The following is an 18,407-nucleotide window of genomic DNA, read 5'->3' as shown; positions in this document are numbered from 1 at the left end:
CTATTTGGCAAGTATTACTTGTTAGAAGTGCCACAGAGTGCTACCAGTAAAGAATACATTCAAACTCAAAAAACAGCAGACATGGTTGAGAGAAAACACTTAAATGTTCACGGTCGTTTAAGAGGTCTGTTTATTGGCTGCAGGGTCCAACACCTTCTTTGCTGCTGCCATATGCAAAATCAACTCTGTTTTTGGTGCACAAAGGTTCTCCTTGCACTTTGTTTCTAGGGCTCAATACAGTACCATCAAGATTTCCAACCCAGCATCTTTTAATCAACACTGATGATCAATGAGGCAAAAAACAAACCATGCAACACATTTGTTTGATAAAATTAAGCTGAGAGTATTTTTATATATATATATACAAACACACACACACAGAACATTCAACACTGTAACCTTCTTGCAGCCTTACATTTACTTGACCAAGCATCCAAACACCTAAGTTCTGGTGTAAAATACTGTTTCATAACGTTTGGTGTAAAAGCTACTTATTTAACAATGCCTTTCACTGGATTCTACTGCACCTATTTTTGACACAGAATTTTTGTTACATACCAACGCCATACACTTTCAGTCATATCACACAGGACAAGATAAGGCATTCACAGACATCCAACTGCTCTGATTGCAAGATTTCAATTTTCCAGAGCTTTCAGCCATGACTTCTGAAGACGATGAGAACCTAACAGGAAGGGTGAGTCTGTAGGAGATGGAGAGCTCTTCCAAGAACTATAAACTTATTTCCTGACACTGCTATACACCACACAGAATTTAAGCATATTCTGTTCGTAAATAAAAATTCATTCTTAAACCTCATGGGGTAACAACAGGACTTAGGCACTTTTAAAGATTTTACATCTTTAATAAGGGGAAGCTTTAGACTACAGGGCAAGCAATCATCTGGGAAGTGAAACATTCGTGATTGGCAAGAAACAGCTGAATAGCTTAAACATGTAGACTCTTTATGCAGACTTCATGCCTACAGAGAACCTCAGTGACTAGCACAGGACTCTGCACATGAGGGTCTGCCAGAAGAAATCTGTTTGCAAAACCAAGGACCCAACTGTTAAATTAAAACATGGTAAAATAACACACTTCAGGCTAAACACTGTACGCTGAAAAAATCACTCTTGCAAACAACTCTCTTTCCAGGAAAGCACACTGTGCCCAGAAATGGAAAACTGGGTAACACGGATTCACATCTCAACATGCTCAAGCCTTGTACACAACAAAGCCTAAGAGAACAAAAAAGAAGGAACGTGAACCTACACAAACTGGATTTGCCAAGACAGCTGAAAGATCTGTTGAATTTCTAGAAATGGCTTCTTTTCAAAGGAGACTTGGATCCCATCCTGCGCTGGCTGGCACTAAGAGAATGTGATTTTACATACACTGTGGTCTCTAAGGCAAAGCAATAATCTGCTAATATAAAACAAGTAATTTAAGAGCTTTCTTTACAACTCAAAGGCTTTCTACATGCTAAATTTATAAGAGTGAAAAATCTGTGCAGGCTGAAAAAATATACAACCTTGTATATTGTCAGACGTCAAATGCAACATCAGTGAAGAGTTGAAGCGGTAAGCCTCAGGTCCCCAGAGAGAGTGAATGGACAGGATGAGGGAAGCTAACTCAGTATTGAGGGATGGTGAGATTCTGTAAATAAATAAAACGATTCTGCAAAGCAACACCAGTTCGTTAACAGTGCTGCCCTCTCAGATAGAGCTGTTGTCAAGCATCAACAAAAATACAATGAAAACCGCCACACTACAACAGTCAGGACATCAACAGCCATATATGGCTGCAGTCCTTACAGCATGCAGAACATTCCAGATCATTTCTCCGCAATTTAAGTGGCCAACACAGGCCCAAATCTATTGGCTTAGTGCTTCAGAGCATAGAATTTACCTCCCTCCCCCCAAAATAAAAGGGTGAGAGGTTTCTAACTAACATTCCCTTTTCTTTTTGGTATAGTGCAATAGCAAGCTAAAAGCCCAGCTGTGCCACCCTGACCCAGACAAAACTTATATCATCTTCCCTGCCAGTGTGTCTGTATGAGGATTATACATTACAAATTTTTAGGGATTACTTAAAAGAAAAATAAAATACATAACTTTTCCCCCTCTCACCTGATAACAAAGTAATGAAATTCATCACACACAAGAACTGTAAGTCAGTTGTTTAAAGATTGAATAGCTGAGAACGGAGTAAATCTAGTTTGCTCCCAAAAGTATCAGACATTCAATACATGTTTTGATCTCTGTTTACCAGCAATATCCATCTGGGCATACCTGTAGCCCTTTTGTACTAAAAAAGTTGAGTCTTCAATGCATATACTGCACATCTGCTAGCAGGATAAAATACATCAATTAACTCTTCCACAGGACTTTCACATTCAGCCCTTCAAAAACCAGACATCAGATTCATCCACATACACATAACAAAGCAAACACTACTTTTTGCTTAGTAGACTTGAGGTTTGCACTGTCCTTTCTCTAACATTGCCTTTCTGCTACTTCAGAATCTTTCCTCATTTGCCATTTGCCTAAAATCTTACGCAAGTTCTGCTCAAGTCTTTCAGACCACATGAAATCAAGCTGTCCAAACTTAACACACTGGTATCAAAATGCATTAAAAGTTACTTTTGACTAGGCAGTACTCAAGCACCTACCACTCAGGTTCCAATCAGTGTTCATTGTTTCTGTTTGACCAAACTGTTATCAATTGGCAGCAGCAGTACAAATACTAACCCTCTCTCCCCTCCCTCCCTAGTGTTTATTTGAAGGAAACAGCACTGCCTTTCAATCCAATATGAAAATGCAGAATATGGAACATCTTCAGAGGCTTCTGAGTAGGACAGGCCTCCTAGCTGAAGACTTCTTGGCATGGACATAAGGAAGGAGAGTATTTGAGCTGTCTGGCATTAGGTGCACTGTCAGGGATCTCAAGCAAGCACCTGGGCTGCCTATGAAGTTCCCTGAAAGAACATTTCAGTTGCTCTTTCAGGAGTCCACCTCTCTGGTAAGACTGCCCAGATATCTCACCTACATGCCTCAAGTTAGACTGCATGAACAGCCTCACACAAAGTGCACACTCCTACAGAGTAAAACTCAGTCTGCAACAGGCAAAGTGGCCGTGCTGGCAATGAAAGTAAATTTGTCATAAAGTACTGCAGTGAAAGTAAATGCTGTCATAAAACATCTGCAGCAAGCAGAAAATGGTCAGATGTCCCTGTTATGCACTCATGCTGCCAGTTTCAGAAATTGGACAAAGGTGACTGCTCCCAGGTCTAGCCTCAAACAAGAAAAGACCACCTTACCACGCTGGATTCATTGCGTTGGACTGAATGACAGTTAATCTATCTTTAATGCTGAAGTGGAGCTATTCCCATGGAACTTGGTCTGAGGAAAAAAGCAGAAAGTTCTATCTGACAGGTTAAATCATCAGATGCTATTGAGAGAATAACACAGCACTTCGGGAAAGGTTGAGTTTGAGGGAGACAAAAGGCCCAGGCTCAGAGCACACATCATATTGGTAAGTATGGCACCAGCATTAGAGTTCAGGTGCTCAGTGTCCAAAAAGTGAGAAAAATGGCACCTCCACTCTCTACAGATCTTTGTGCGTATATCAGAGTGCCTCATGCTCTAAGTGACAAGCTATCCCACGCTTTGCTTCACCAGTTAGGCAGCTATAAATAAAGTGACCTATGGCTAGATCCCACATCAATGTGGTGAATCCAGCTGCAGTAGACTCAACATCTCATTACTTAGATTTCACGTGTCAAGGACAGCAGTTGTGCTATTTTGAGAAAGCTGCATTTTACCTGTAAACATAAGGCGTTTTTCCTGAGAGCTCCTGACACAATTTTCAAACCTCCCACTATGACATTTTTAGTCACTTTTCAGAGCAGGATCACATTTAAACCTTCTGCCTCGAAAGAAAACTCCTTGTGCTTCAGCACGTAGCAGTACAGCAGAACGCGACCAGGAAAAGAAGAATCTGGAAAAGCTGCCCAGACATTAATCAGCTCTCATACCCTCCTTGGCCACAAACACTACCACAAGGACAACTTTTTGTACTATGGTCCAGTGCATGCAGGAGGATGTTGGTTATCAATAAGATTTTAAGTTTCTGGAGTTCACGTGAGGTTTCCAGTTTTTCCACATTAGCCTCTGACTTGCATGGACTCAGCTAAAAGAGATAAGCAGCATTAGTAGTGGATATGAACCTTAGCTTTACTATAGCAGCACATTTTAGCCTTTTCTTCCCTGGCTCAGTTTCTTCACCGGTTCTTGAGGATGAAAATGTTGCTGTTCTTTGGTAGATACAAGAATTTGTCAGCAGAGTTCTCCTGTCCTAACACTGACACATGAACAAATGGGAACATTTTAAGCCTCTTTCAATCTCTAACCTAACCCACTGCACATAACCAAGTGGCAATATGTTTTTATAGCATCTTTTCCCTTTTCCTCCCTCAGCAGGAATTCGTCTTATCCCTTCAGTCTCAACACATACACACGCTCACACACAGGAAGCCAATCCAACAAGGAGAGTATGGGCAAGAGTCAATGGAACAATGCTCATTAGTACATCATTATGAAATTGTTTCTTTCAAAGAATATAAAGTTTAACACATTCTGTACACATTGTTGGTTTCTTAGTTATAAAGTAAACATAGTAATAAACTGTTCATAAAGCAATGACACGTTTCAGACACAGCCCCTTCTTTTGTTTTGTTGAAAGTCCTCTTCCAGTCAGAAACACTCAAGTGATGTACTGCAAGTGTGCATATGGTGTATGACAGCAGAGGAAGGAAGAAAGAGGCACTTTTGATCGGCTGGTATTCTTTGACTTCCCTTTTTCTGCGGAGGTTTATGTTCCTGACACTAGATGGTAGTATTAGCACAGAAAACTGCTGAGGTTAGGCACTTGGCAACAAGGCTCCAAGGCTGTGCCCGCTCTCTGCTATGTCATCAGAATTGGTTTCTGCCGCACTTCCAGGATATCTGGGAGAGAAATAAAAAGAAACAGCACACTTAGGAGGACCTGGAAGTAGCCACCACACAAGCAATTCTGGACTGCAGCATACATCCCTTGTTACACCACAGAATTCAAAACACAACTAGCATGAAATTTTTCCTATAAATGAAGTCTGATCCCATTTCTCCCTACCTGAAAGATGCTAAGTCTCAAGTATGTCCCATCACACAGACATGATATATCTGACCTAAATATCACTTATAGCGGCATGAAACAACATGTGTCTCGACATGGAGAGAGTGGCAATCTTCCAAAGAAAAAAAGTTTAAGCATGAAAGGATATACCAATTATTTATTTTTCTTCTTGAAAGGAGAAATGCACCATCCTCAAAAACCTTAAGACGACTTTTGGCTCTGAAGATGTGCATACAAGCAATTTAACAGTCTCATCTATTTTATAGCCTGAAGTCTACATTCCTGCACTCTAAAGGCTGATCCCATTTGTTGGCTCCTCAGTTCTATACTGTCTAAGTGTGACAGAATATTAACCTTCAAGATACTTGTCTAATCATAGTCATCTTCCCAAATAATAAAACTAAAGTGTTGGCATGGAAATATGCAGAAACATCTGGAAACTGGGCTGCTAGGTCTTTTTCCAGGCTACGTGGAGAAAAAAAGAATGTGGAAAAAGGGAACGCATGCTTAATTAAGAGGCAGGTCACACACATCTGCACACAGAAGGTGACGTGAGAAAAAAAACTGATCCATGGCTCCAGAGGGTTTGAGTCACACTTATTAAAAAAAAAAAAAAAAAAGAGATGTAGTGGAGTAATCCAGTAAAGAGCCACAAAGGCGATTAAGGGATTGGACCTTCTGACATGCAAGGAAAGGCTGAGAGTTGGGTTGTTCAGCATGAAGGCACAGAAGGCCCAGAGCAGAGGAAGTCTTATTAATACACAAAGTCCAGATATTTTTGACTTTGATCCCTATCCCTAGGATTTTAATTTTGCAGTACAGGCTTCCCTAGGCTACCCAGGGGAGATCAACATCTCTCTGTAATGCTCCCCTCCTGTAGGAAAGCTAGCACGACACTAATGCATTCACTACACGAAGGACTGCAAATAGGCTCTACCTGATGTGCCATGCTAAAGTAAACACTCACAGTGAAGAACTGCAGATTAAAATCCTGCCTTATAACCCAGACATTTTACATTCTATTTCTGTGTGTCTCGATATATGCACTGACTCCTGCAACCATATGTCAAATAAATTAAGTCTCAGAAAGTACATTCAAGCTAAAAGCAAATATTTGGGCATGGAGGCATTTGTGCCATCACTTGAGCAAGTATTACATGCCAAAAGGAACAATGCATTTTGTGTGAACTCTAAAATGCCTGTGGCAAGAGAGAGAGCAAGCTTGATAACACCAGCTAATTAGCTATAACAATGCCAACACAATTGTTGTAACTAATAATTATATATTTTGCTGAAACAAATCAAAATCCACTTTTAATTATAGGAGGATCAATTCTTACTGGAAATTTTTAAATTCTTCTCAGTTGAAATCAATTCCTATTCTATATGCAGTGAAATGGCAAATAATGTAGAAGCATCTGTAAGTATAATTTTCTACCTTATCAGCTACAGTTTATTTACAGAGAAGAGAATGCTTAAAAAAATTAAGAAAGCGATAGTGCTAAAGTATCCCAGAGTCCCAGGAGCTCCCTCATACTGCTAGCTATATCCCAGAGGGGCTAGCACGTCTGCTGAAATAGTTTTCCTTGGTTCATCTGCAATTTTAGGCATACGAGGATTATTTGGGTAAAAAATTGAAACCTCAGTACCTGCCTTCAGGTTGAAAACTACAACTGATTGTGATACCATAGTCATAGAATTATAGAATAGCTTAGGTTGGATGGGACTTTAAAGATTATGGAGCTCCAACCCTTCTACTGTGGGCAGGGTTGCCACCCACCAGCTCAGGCTGCTCAGGGCCCCATTCAACCTGGCCTTAAACTCTTCCAGGGGTGGCACATCCACAGCTTCTCTGGGCAACTTGTGCATCACCACCCTCTGAGTGAAGAACTTTTTCCTAACACCCAAATTAAATGTTCCTCCTTTTAATTTAAAGCCATTTCCCCTTGTCCTATCACTATTAGGCCATGTAAAAAGTTGCTCCCCTTCCTGCTTACAAGCTTCTTTCGGGAACTGGAAGGACCACGATGAGGTCTCCCTAGAGCCTTCTCTTCTCCAGCCTGAACAAGATCAGCTCCCTCAATTCATCTTCCCAGAAGAGATAAATCCTCCAGCGCTTTGTAACATTTCTAATAACCCTCCTCTGGATCTGCTTCAATAGCTCTGCATCCTTCTTGTGCTGGGGGTCCCAGGCCTGGATTGCAGCACTCCAGATGGGGCTTCATGAGGGCACAGATAATCATCTCCCTCGTCCTGATGGCCACACCTCTTCTGATGAAGCCCAGAATACAGCTGGCCCAATGGGTTGCAAGTGCACTCTGAAAACCCTGAGCAAACACAGACTTGACTATCATCAATATAGTAATTGGCAGAGCTAGACCATCAACACAGGACTGATTGTTCATGGTGTGACACACAAAAAATCATTTAGTTTCGTTAACGAAATTGGGTGCCTAGAAGACTTACAGGCACTGTGGACTCCTGGATCAATCCAAGAAACTCAATTAGAAAGCAAATCTAGGACTCGGCATTGGCAGAGGAGGTCACTAAATTCTTAAGCTACCTTTCCATAGCCCTTTCAGTCAGAGGTCTCTGCTATATACATCTATTGCTCAGTGGACAGGCACAGAATGAATTGCCTTGCATTCAGGAAGTAGATGAACTTTATATCTATCTCAGTATTAAAGCCACTAACATTCCTCCGGAAGTAAAAACTACCATCTTGTTTGAACCCTCACAAAGGAAAATCAGCTCAAAGCCTGAGAACAATTTGACACCATTCTGCTTGTTCACACTGATTTGCTGCTACAGTCAGCAAATGGGGGTTTGTTGAGGTTACATTTCCTTTCATAAAAAAGCTTGTTCCTCTATCTCAGTAGTAAAATCCCACAACACAGGGGCAATCTGGGAGAACCAAACAATTCTGTTTATAGGTAATGCATCTTAAAATTCACCTGTTAAAATTCGATGCAATGGCAAAGTGATGTAAGTTAAGTGTGCATAGAGTAGAAAATTTTCATCTGTTCTGTTCAGTTTCAGCCACGAGCCCACCAGAGACCGTCCTGTTCCAGATAAGGAACGTGACCTCAGATTTGTTGCATTGTGCAGATCTGTAAAGGTAGAAGACAGCAAATTTTAAAGTGATTGTACTTTCTGTAATTCACTGTAAGACTCAATGAAAGCTTGTGAAAGCCAAAGAAAAAAAAGGAAACCCAACTATTCACCTTCAAGAGGTGAATCACACAGGCATGCCACTTATTTTTAAATTAGTTAGAACATGCCCAGTACAGAACTCACTATTTACATTGAAGCTAATGAACTATAGCAACAGCTGGCAGCAGCAGTAAACCATCATCCACTAATAGGCCAGCTAGAAAGGGAGGAGGAGGGAAGAACCTGCACAGGCAAAATCCTATGCAAGCCCTCCTTCGTATATAAAATAATAGAATATCCTTACAAAGTAGTTGTTCATGTTGAAGTGTAACAGAAACAAAATTCCATCTTATGAAAAATATTGTAATTTACAAGATGCAGGGAGAGTCAGTATTAGTAAGCAATTTCACTGTGGTCTCCGTGCATTCCCCAAACCAAACCAGGGATCCTTCTGCCAAAGTTAGTTTCCCCTAAAGTTAGTTTAGAGATCCACAAATATAATTTAAAACAAAAAAAATACTGAAACCCCTGTAAGCTCAAGAAGATTTTTATAGTGTAAACACAAATGCATGAGTTACATCTTCCCAGTGTTCTTAAGTGTACTCTCCATTCCTCTGGCGAACTTTGCCCTAACCCACAGCACTAAAAAGCACATGAAGTAAACATATTCCTGAACCAGTCTGATCCAAGCTCTGAGAAGCACTTGCTTAAAAAATAGGTTCTGATCAACCAGAGGCCTTACCAAAGAAAAAAGCAGCAGCACATAACATAGGATTAGAAAATGTTGATTTCTTTCCCTATAAATACATATGGCCAGTCTATTCCCTCTTCCCACATATTAGAACTACGTCAACAGCACCACAGTGATCAGGTCAGAATGACCTAATTCTGGTAGCTATAATAGGATCAACTCTCCTGCTGTGTCATGCTTGCACACAGCAAAATCAAGTGAAGTCTCTTGGGCTGTTCATGTGCACATCAGGTCTGTCTGTACTGGAGTCAGATCTGCAGCAGCAGATCCAGAACACTACTGACCTTCAAACAAGCCAGTTATTCTCCACCAACAAGGCCAAGAGATAGCAGAATTTCCCTACAATAATCCCAACTTTGGGTGAAATAAGGTCAACTTTTTCCCTTCTGGGTAAAAAAAAATAGATAGTAATAACAATAATGAAATTTCATTACTGCAGTGCCTGATTAAACACTGGTAAGACATTCAGGTTTCTACAATTTATTAAGAAATCTAATGTAGGTATTGCTTCTTTCGGAAAGCCCATTCTAGAGTAAATTAAACTTCCTAGCATAAGCTTTTAAAATACTCGTTTTAATAGCTATATACGTGTATTTTTAAATAAGGCCCAGGAACAGTAAGGTCAAAACATCCACAACTGTAAACAAAAGCACACATCTCAATATTTTATACGTACGCTCTAATATTTGCATGCTATAAAATGTTTGGAAAAATCAGTCATTTTTCCACTCAAACATTTTTAAAGGAATTGAAAATGAAAATAATAAGAATGTTCATCATTATGACCATTACCATACTAGGATCAGAGTATATTAGTATATTGAGCAGGCACCATCACCTGGAAGGAAAGCTGCTGGATAAAAGCTTTGAACCCCAGCCTATCTTCTGCAGCCTCCAGGAAAAAAAAATTGGGACAGCAGGACTCCATATGGGAAAGCTGCTCTTCCCATCATACTACATAGTAACTGATCCACACTGTAGCCTTTACATAATTAAACATGGAGACAAATTGGTTTTCCGCCTTCATATAGATGCTAAATCTGTGAACCCAGTTTTGGAGTGGCACCAGAGTTGGACTTTCCGTGGAGCTGTGTTTTTCATGCTGCAAACCTTTTGAAAAATCCAGCATTGGGATCCCTTTCCACAGATGTGTTTTCCCTTCTCTCTGAAAGTCTGTTTAGCTGATGTTACTTGTCTCACCTCCACCATCATCATCTCTGAAGAACTCCTCACTGTCATTCGCTGAGTGGGATTTTTTCATCTCAGCAATTCGATTTCGGGGCACTTTTCTCTTAAGAGATGGGGAGAAAAAGGATGGGCGATTGTTGCGTTCTGGGGTTGGTGGTGTGCTGAAAGACGTGAGCTGAAAGAGAATAGAAGAAATGCTGGAGAAAATTTTGCTCGTGTCTTATTAGAAGCATAGAACGTTTTAGTCTGAAATGTGTCACAAGGCAGTCACATTTAAAACTAAATCACAACTGCATCTAGCTGCAGTTTTTAGCATAGTGGTCAGAGAATGTCAACTGCAGAGTCACCTCAGCTTCAAGCTGCTCATCGAAATAAGATATTTTGATGCATCAGCACCCTTAACTATCACGTGAAAAATAAAATAATGAAAAAACCCTTTCTCTTCAGAGCTGTCATGTGATCACTTTACACAAAAATTTATAATCACAAAGGATTAATAACTTATTTAGGCACCAACAATGTCAATCTTATTTTTGCGTGTTGAAATGCAAAGAAGACTTAATAAGCTAAGAACGTACTTAGTGAACACAGAACTGTGCATCATCATGTAAGCACAAGGTAGTTGTTTTCCAGGTTAAATGGATGCCACATGAGATCACCGTAAACGTCACTGTGAAGCAGGGTCACCAGGCAATTACCTAACCCAAGAACATGACACAAAAGCCCAATCAATGCTCAACTGTACGTGTATTATTTCTCTATAGAAATAATTTCTTTCATCTCAGCCTTCCTTTCTCACACTGTTGATTTAACAATCCCGTAACGTTTCCTAAAATGAGATCTGATACTGCTTGTATTTGTCATTGTAAATATGGAGGGAAGTGATATGCAGTGGAGAATGATAGCTAAACCACATTGGTGTTGCACTGAAGAAGCCCTTATGTTATCCCTCTTTCATTAACATATATTTTAAAAAAAAAGGCATTCAATCACCCAAATGATCCTCCCATAATTGCACTTGATCTCTAATCTATGCTTGTCTCAATTTCTTTTTAATTCCATAGTCATTTCTTATCACACCTGGAGGGTAAACCAGAAACAGACAAAAGGCCATCAAAACCATTAGCAAAGAGTAACAACGATACATCAACAGAGACACTGGAAGCCTGCTAGCTATCAGCTCAGGAAGTCCCACCAGGCATGGTTTCCACAGACTGTATCTCTACAGTACAGAAGACACACATTCAATTAATGTGTTCAGTGTGACTGCTCATCTGCCCTTTTAAGAATCCAGAAGTCATACTCTTCCATGGGCACATCTGAAAGCAGCTCTGTGGGTCTATCAACTACAGGCTTAGTGATGTTAAGTAGGAATCAGTAATCACACAGCCTGGGTCAGGACACACCTGTACAGATATTTTGAAGGCAAACGCTGTCTAATCCCCATTAACTAGGTTAAATATCATTACTAAAAACAATGCGTAGGATTGATTAAGGGCCAAATCAGAATCTCTGGATACTTCATTGGTATTTTACTGCGCTTGCTTTAGAATTCAGCATATGCATAATCACAGTTCTGCATCTAGATGTATAGTCCTTGCTTTAATATTACAATCTTCCTGCTGCTGGCAAAATCTCTCCATAAAACTCCTCAAAAGTTACCTGGGAGGTTTAGTAAGAAAGCTACACCATACACAAATTCCATGTTTCTAGGTAAACCCCATCTTGTACAGAAATGGAATTAATTTTCATAGAAAATAGGCAGCTCCATCATTTTCAGCATCAACACTGCTGTTGTTTCAACAAAACACTCCTCCAGAAATATGAATCATGCATTCTTCTCTGTATTCAGTATTTGCTCAAGGAAAACTGTGACTAAAATCCATCTGCACATGGGGAGTGTATAAATAGGAGGGAGAACATCTGTTTAGATGGGTTGATAGTGATAGGACAAGGAGGAATGGTTTTAAACAAAGACAAGGGAGGCTTAAGGCTGGATATTAGGAGGAAGCTTGTCACTCAGAGGATGGTGGCACACTGGAACAGGCTGCCCAAGGAGGTTGTGGATGCCCCATCCCTGGAGGCATTCAAAGCCAGGCTGGACCTGGCTGTGGGCAGCTTGGTCTAGTAACCACTAGACCCTGCACATAGTAGGGGGGTTGAAACTTGATGGTCTTTGAGGTCCTTTTCAACCCAGGCCATTCCGTGATTCTGTGATACGTTGAATATATTCAAAATATACACATGCAAAACTAAGTTCAGAACCATCATGTCAGACAATTCCAGCTTTAGTCCCTCAACTGACTTTGAAGTAAAACATACGCTTAACCTCAGCCTACTTACTCTCTCATGAACTGGGGAGTCTGGATTTGAATCTTCTTCTGTTCCATAAGGTGAAGTGTCGCCAGTAGGAACTCTACTCACTGCCATCTCTGCATGTCCTTTCCCTTGGGGCCCTTTCATTCGGACAAACTCCATGTTGTTATATTTATAAAAGCCAAAGGACATTCTTTGAGCCATCTTTGCTGCAACACTCACCTACAGTGCATGAGATAAGAAAGAAATACACACAATTTAATTCCCAGATACAAAATATGATTTTATTTAAGTACAAGTAAAAACCTTGCGAATAATGGTTAATATCTTGATTCTTAGGAAGCATTTTAAGCCCCAATATGAAGCAAATTCTAAAGGGAAAGCAATGTTACAGATACAAGAACAGTGGCTCAGAGAAGAATCAACTCCTTCAGCTATCCCAAAAGCAGAGTTATCCAATGACGCACTGAGATAACAAGTCTTTTCCCAAACCAACACACCATGGCACATTGGAACACAGACAGGCACACGCACAGCTCCTCACAGGTGTGCAGGAATGTTTGCTTGAGTCAAAACATCACAGACAACTAAACTTGAGCAGAATGGGCTTGTGTGCCTACCTTACGGGAAGCATAATTCTGACATTTTTATATTCACATCGTCAAGCACAAAGCGTAATGACAGAGTCCTTATGCACAATTAACAGCTGCACGACAACATCACCTGCCACAAAACCCTGACAGCTTTTGAACTCATGGCAGAGAAGGGTTCTGTTTCCACTCAACACAACTGAACCAAAAACTGAACTGAGAAATGGAAAAGAGAACAGAACAATATGAAAATGGTCAGGGTTTAGTGAAGTAAAATAAGAAGGATCTATGCACAAACTTCAGTGGTTTATCACAACTTTCAGCACTTTAACCCCTTAAGGAGCCAAGCTTGTTCATAATATAACAATCCATACTGCACTAAGAATTAAAGCAGACAACTAAAACCCAAGTAACCTTCAAAATACACATAGCTTACTGCTGCTTTCTTCTGACAATACAAAGAAGTCAGAAGATTTACCTTTACCTGTAATCAAATATTAAAACAAACCATACCATTTTTCATCGAATAGAACTGCAGCATGGTCAAGCATAGTCAACATGGTCAATTCCTCAGCTATAACACGACACTAACACATCAAATGTTGTCTCTCTACTGCAAGACTTTCTTATTTAGTCCTTAGAGACTCTGCAGTCTCATCTGCTGATAATTTCAGACAATAAGATGATAGCAGGACAGAGAGAACTTTAGTTTCATGTTCTTTGGAAGAAAAACTACAAAACAACTCTCGTTTCAAATGGGGAGAAGAGAAATTGTTCAGAATCTCTATTGAAAAGGGTAAAAACAAAGAGAAGTGAAGAAGTTTACAGTCACAGTGGGTACTGATTGGCTTTCTTTTCTTTTTAATCCTTCAGTACTGTCTTCGCAGCAAATCTTTGGTGAAATTTATTGGCTCTTGCCACCTCTCAACTTCAAAACTAAGTACTGAATTTGAAGCTGGGAGAGATGGCATTTCAAATTCCTATCCAAAAACAATGAAAACTTATTTTGCAGGAATGAAACTCAGTGTAGTGTCCTCTGTACTTGTATACAGAAACATTTTAAATATAACAGATATCAGAGTTCAAGATCTCCCTGTAAAACATGCTTTTTCACAGGTAAGTAGAAAAACTCATGAGGTTTCAGAAAAACGGAAGGGCTCCCAGAACTGTGCTATTCACATCTATTTTGGTGTCACATCCTGCCACGGATAAGCTTTACTCCTTTTGGCAAATACAAGACTAATATATCCTGATCTGAGAAACTTCAGCCATTTGAGACAAAAAGCACCAACTACGGAGCAGCTTTCAAAGCCAAATAGGATAAATTATGATGAAGATGATCTAACAGGACAAAAAGCCAACAATCTCAGTACCAAAACTATGGTTAACATCACTGCTACAAGACGTTGTTGTTCAGATCACCTTACCCTGTTGTCATAGACCTTCTTGAGTGCTTCATAGCGGATGGATCCCTGGAAAATCACCCCTTGGAAAGTGTTGCTTTTGTCACTGGCCACCAGCTCCACACAGACCATTTCTCCTTCTCCCACAGTCATGTCACTGAAAACCTGGATGATGCAAGACAAAACACTTAAAGGAAAATTGCAGCTGTCGAAGTTCAAATACTTTCAGATTCCCTCTCCTTATGTCTAATGCAGATTCAGTGCCAATGGGAAAATGCAAGGAATCTGCAGGCTCCATCCAAGCCTTTCCAAAGATCACAGACTCTAGACAGTACTCACTGCACATCATGCATTAGGATAGGCATCTCTTAAAATCATCCTCTCTTGCTTCAATCCTTCATAAAAGACTTACATCAAAGCTCTAAATCCAGATTTCAGATATTAAATAATGAGGAAGATCTCATATATATAGTGTATATACACACACACACACGCATACTATGTATACTATATATAATAACCATGACTTGCACAGTATTCAAATAGCCAAAAGTATTTCTTCAAAAGTGCCAGAAAACAACTCCTTAGGATATTAGACCAGTATAGGACAAAACCCCACTGCAGCAAGTAACTCACCTCTTCAAAACTGTCAATCATGAAGAATATGTTGGGATAGCTGATCTTTGACTCTTCTCCTTTGCTATCCATTGGGTGTTTACTAGGAGATGCAAACACTTGCTGAGAAAGATATTGAAAAAGAAAATTACATCTTCTCAGTTAAATGTGCCCAGGAACAGGCACATCAATTTCCAGGCAAGCAATGCCTAAACACCATGGTCAACATTGCACAATCAGCCAGCACCTGCACTTAGGTTGGACATCCTGAAAGCAAAGCTCACCTTACAATAATGACAGAACCTTCCACTCATGAAATTCATGAGTTTTCACGTGCAAACAATCAATTAATTCATGGTAGATGTTTCTGTACGCATCTGAGCTCTCACCAACCTCTCATGCTTGCATCAGAAACAGCATTGCCAGCAGGAGCAGGGAAGTGATTGTCCCCCTGTACTCAGCTTTGGCACCTCAAGTACTGTGTCCAGTTTTGGGCCCCTCACTGCAAGAAAGACATTGAGGCCCTGGAGCAGATTCAAAAAAGGGCAACAAAGCTGGTGAGGGGTCTGGAGCACAGGGCTTATGAGGAGAGGCTGAAGGAGCTGGGAATGTTCAGCCTGGACAAGAGGAGGCTCAGGGGAGACCTCATTGCTCTGTACAACTACCTGAAGGGAGGTTGTAGTGAGCTGGGGTCAGCCTCTTCTCTCGTGTAACTGGTGATAGAAGTAGAGGGAATGGCTTTGAGCTGCACCAGAGGAGATTTAGGCTGGTTGTTAGGAAATACTACTTTTCTGAAAGAGTGGTCAGGCACTGGAATGGGCTGCCCAGGGAGGTGGTAGAGTCACCGACCCTGGAGGTGTTCAAGGAACATTTGGATTTTGTGTTGAGGGACATGGTTTAGTGAGAACTATTGGTGATGGGTGGATGGTTGGACTGGATGATCTTGTAGGTCTTTTCCAACCTTGGTGTCTCTGTGATTCTGTGATTCTATGGCAATGCTTTTCATTAACCAAAAACCATCCTGAGTTGTCGTTAAGTTAATGCAGTCTGCTGTAATGTAAAATCACAAACACAGCAAGAGAGTTACTGTGAAGCTGCTGACCTGACACTGTACAATGAATGTTGTTGTTTGCTCAGTCTCACAATAAGACCAGTATTACTCAGTAATGAGACATGAGGGCTCTCAAGAAGACAAGAACTCAATTTCTCATCCCCACCTTCCGCTTCTGTTTCTTTCCTTCGCCACCGTGCTTCCTGTAGTACAGTCTTCCCCCTCTGAAGCAATTCCTCATCCCCTCTTTGTTCATTTCCTCTCCAAAACTACTAACATTTAAAAAGCTGACAGCTGTAGATTTCAGCAGTCCAACAGGACTACAAACAGCTTAAAAAGGAGAGGAATTTATACTAAGTAGCTTTCTTTGCTTCCATTTCTGTTTACAAAGCTTTGAATTAAAGAAACACACCAAGTTTCCTCAACGCATTCACCATGGGCTAAAAGATCTGAATTCACCCAAGCTGTCAAGCTTGGGACATCCTTATTCCAAGCCTTTCAACCAAATACATGATTTACACATAGATCACTAAAAAGAAATTCTGCTGCTTCTTGAACTGATGCCTGAAACAAGGATATCTTCAAGGCATCTTTGTTCCTATGCCATACAATGTAAAGAAAAAAAACAAATCAAAAAACCCATAATATATACTTTCTAAAGCCACAACAATCAGAACAGTAATATAGATCTTAAGAAGTTGATTCATGCATGTTTCAATATAATGTCCTAATGCAAACATGCTTTCTACAGTACACAGAATTGCCCTTTCTCCTCTCTCTATACAACAGCTTCACAATATTAGGATGTCCAGGTAAATTTTAATGTTCCTAGTTTCTCCTAGATAGGAAGAAACAAAGCAAAATTTGTAAGCAGTCTCACATTATGAGCCTCAAGAAATGAGGAAGAGAAAACCTCACTCTTCCACAGAACATTGCCCAAGTGCTTTGGGCAGGCCTCTTATTCTCATCTTCCTAGTTTTCAAAGGCACGCTCAATATTTACAGATTTGTTTTTCTCAAAAGAATTTTGCAGAAGTTAACTCAGGGTGAAATCTGAACTTGTATACAGCAGAAACAGTAATGAGAAATAAAAGACTTGTTGCCTTAACAGCATCACATTACAACATTGACTAGGGATCCCTCCTTAAACTAGGAGGGATTTTTATGCCCAACGTGCAAATTGTAAATAAAATAATCAGCAGTGCTAGTTTTCTTTGTAGGCAAAACAATTTATTTCAATGAAGTAAAACTGGTTAAAGGATTTTAAAACACTGACTTATTTTAGCTAAAGCCACACAAGCAGCTGAGAGAACAAAAGAAGTTGAAATCTCTGGGACAAACAGTTTATGCAACAGAAACCTTTTAGAGTAGAATTTCTGTCAACCAGGAAAAAGTATTGCAAGAACTGCTGAAAAAATGGGTGAAGAAGTCTAGGGTTTCTTATTCCCATCCACTTCATGCTTATCATTCAGTCTCCTCCCCTACGTTAAACCCTGGATTAACTGTATGCTGCACACATCAGTGATGAAAGTCCTCTGTGGGCTGATGTAAGGAATAAGCAATTTAAGGAAGAAAATAAGAACTGCATAAAAAGCAATAAAAAGATAAGATGCCAATCAGTAAATTGCCTACTGTTTAATATAGCTACATTACAAATGTATCCTGCAGGATTTTTTTTTTTTTTTTTTTTTTTTTAAAAAAACTCATGATTTGTACAAACTGGGTGAACGTCTGATTTCACCCTAACAGTCCGACATACTCCTCTCAGCTCACTTTTTGCGAATCCACTAAGCAAAGATACAAATCTTGAGAGTGCAGAGAGGTCTTTATGGCTTTTTGAGATGGGCTATAAAGCACATTTAGAACCCACATTTAGCAGACTGCTAAGATTTATCAGCAGGCAGACCTGAGCTGTTTCAGAAGGATGAACCTGTGACAGAGCACAGCATGAGAACTGCTGTGCTGGTGTTGACACAATTTTTAGGATTAGCAAATACTGGATACCAACCTCTTATCCACAGTAAGAATAGGGTAATCTCACCTGAGATTTCTTTTTGTGAATGTGAATATCTCCTCCATCGGAGCGTGTGCACACAGCACATGTCACCACATAATCCAGCTAAAACAAGGACACCAGATAGAAAAATGAAGTTTTAAAGTCGGAAA

The 18,407-nt window shown here is 40.1% G+C and overlaps 1 protein-coding gene across 1 annotated transcript in view; it reads right to left on the bottom strand.

The window, feature by feature from the left end:
- Window positions 1–4,965: 4,965 nt before the first annotated feature.
- The window catches only part of KIAA0930, a gene marked incomplete at both ends in the record, with an annotated part of 62,487 nt that continues 49,045 nt past the window's right edge, over window positions 4,966–18,407 (bottom strand). Inside the window, 7 exons of the mRNA XM_079549215.1 lie at window positions 4,966–5,006; window positions 8,130–8,285; window positions 10,280–10,442; window positions 12,611–12,805; window positions 14,601–14,741; window positions 15,213–15,314; window positions 18,283–18,360. Coding sequence (XP_079405341.1) covers window positions 4,966–5,006; window positions 8,130–8,285; window positions 10,280–10,442; window positions 12,611–12,805; window positions 14,601–14,741; window positions 15,213–15,314; window positions 18,283–18,360 — 876 coding nt within the window. The remainder of the gene's footprint in view (window positions 5,007–8,129; window positions 8,286–10,279; window positions 10,443–12,610; window positions 12,806–14,600; window positions 14,742–15,212; window positions 15,315–18,282; window positions 18,361–18,407) is intronic.

The sequence above is a fragment of the Tetrao urogallus genome (genome assembly GCF_951394365.1).
Source record: "Tetrao urogallus genome assembly, chromosome: 1".
NCBI lineage: Eukaryota > Metazoa > Chordata > Aves > Galliformes > Phasianidae > Tetrao > Tetrao urogallus.
The sequence above is the reverse complement of the archived record's forward strand: the minus strand, read 5'-3'. Positions and strand labels throughout refer to the sequence as shown.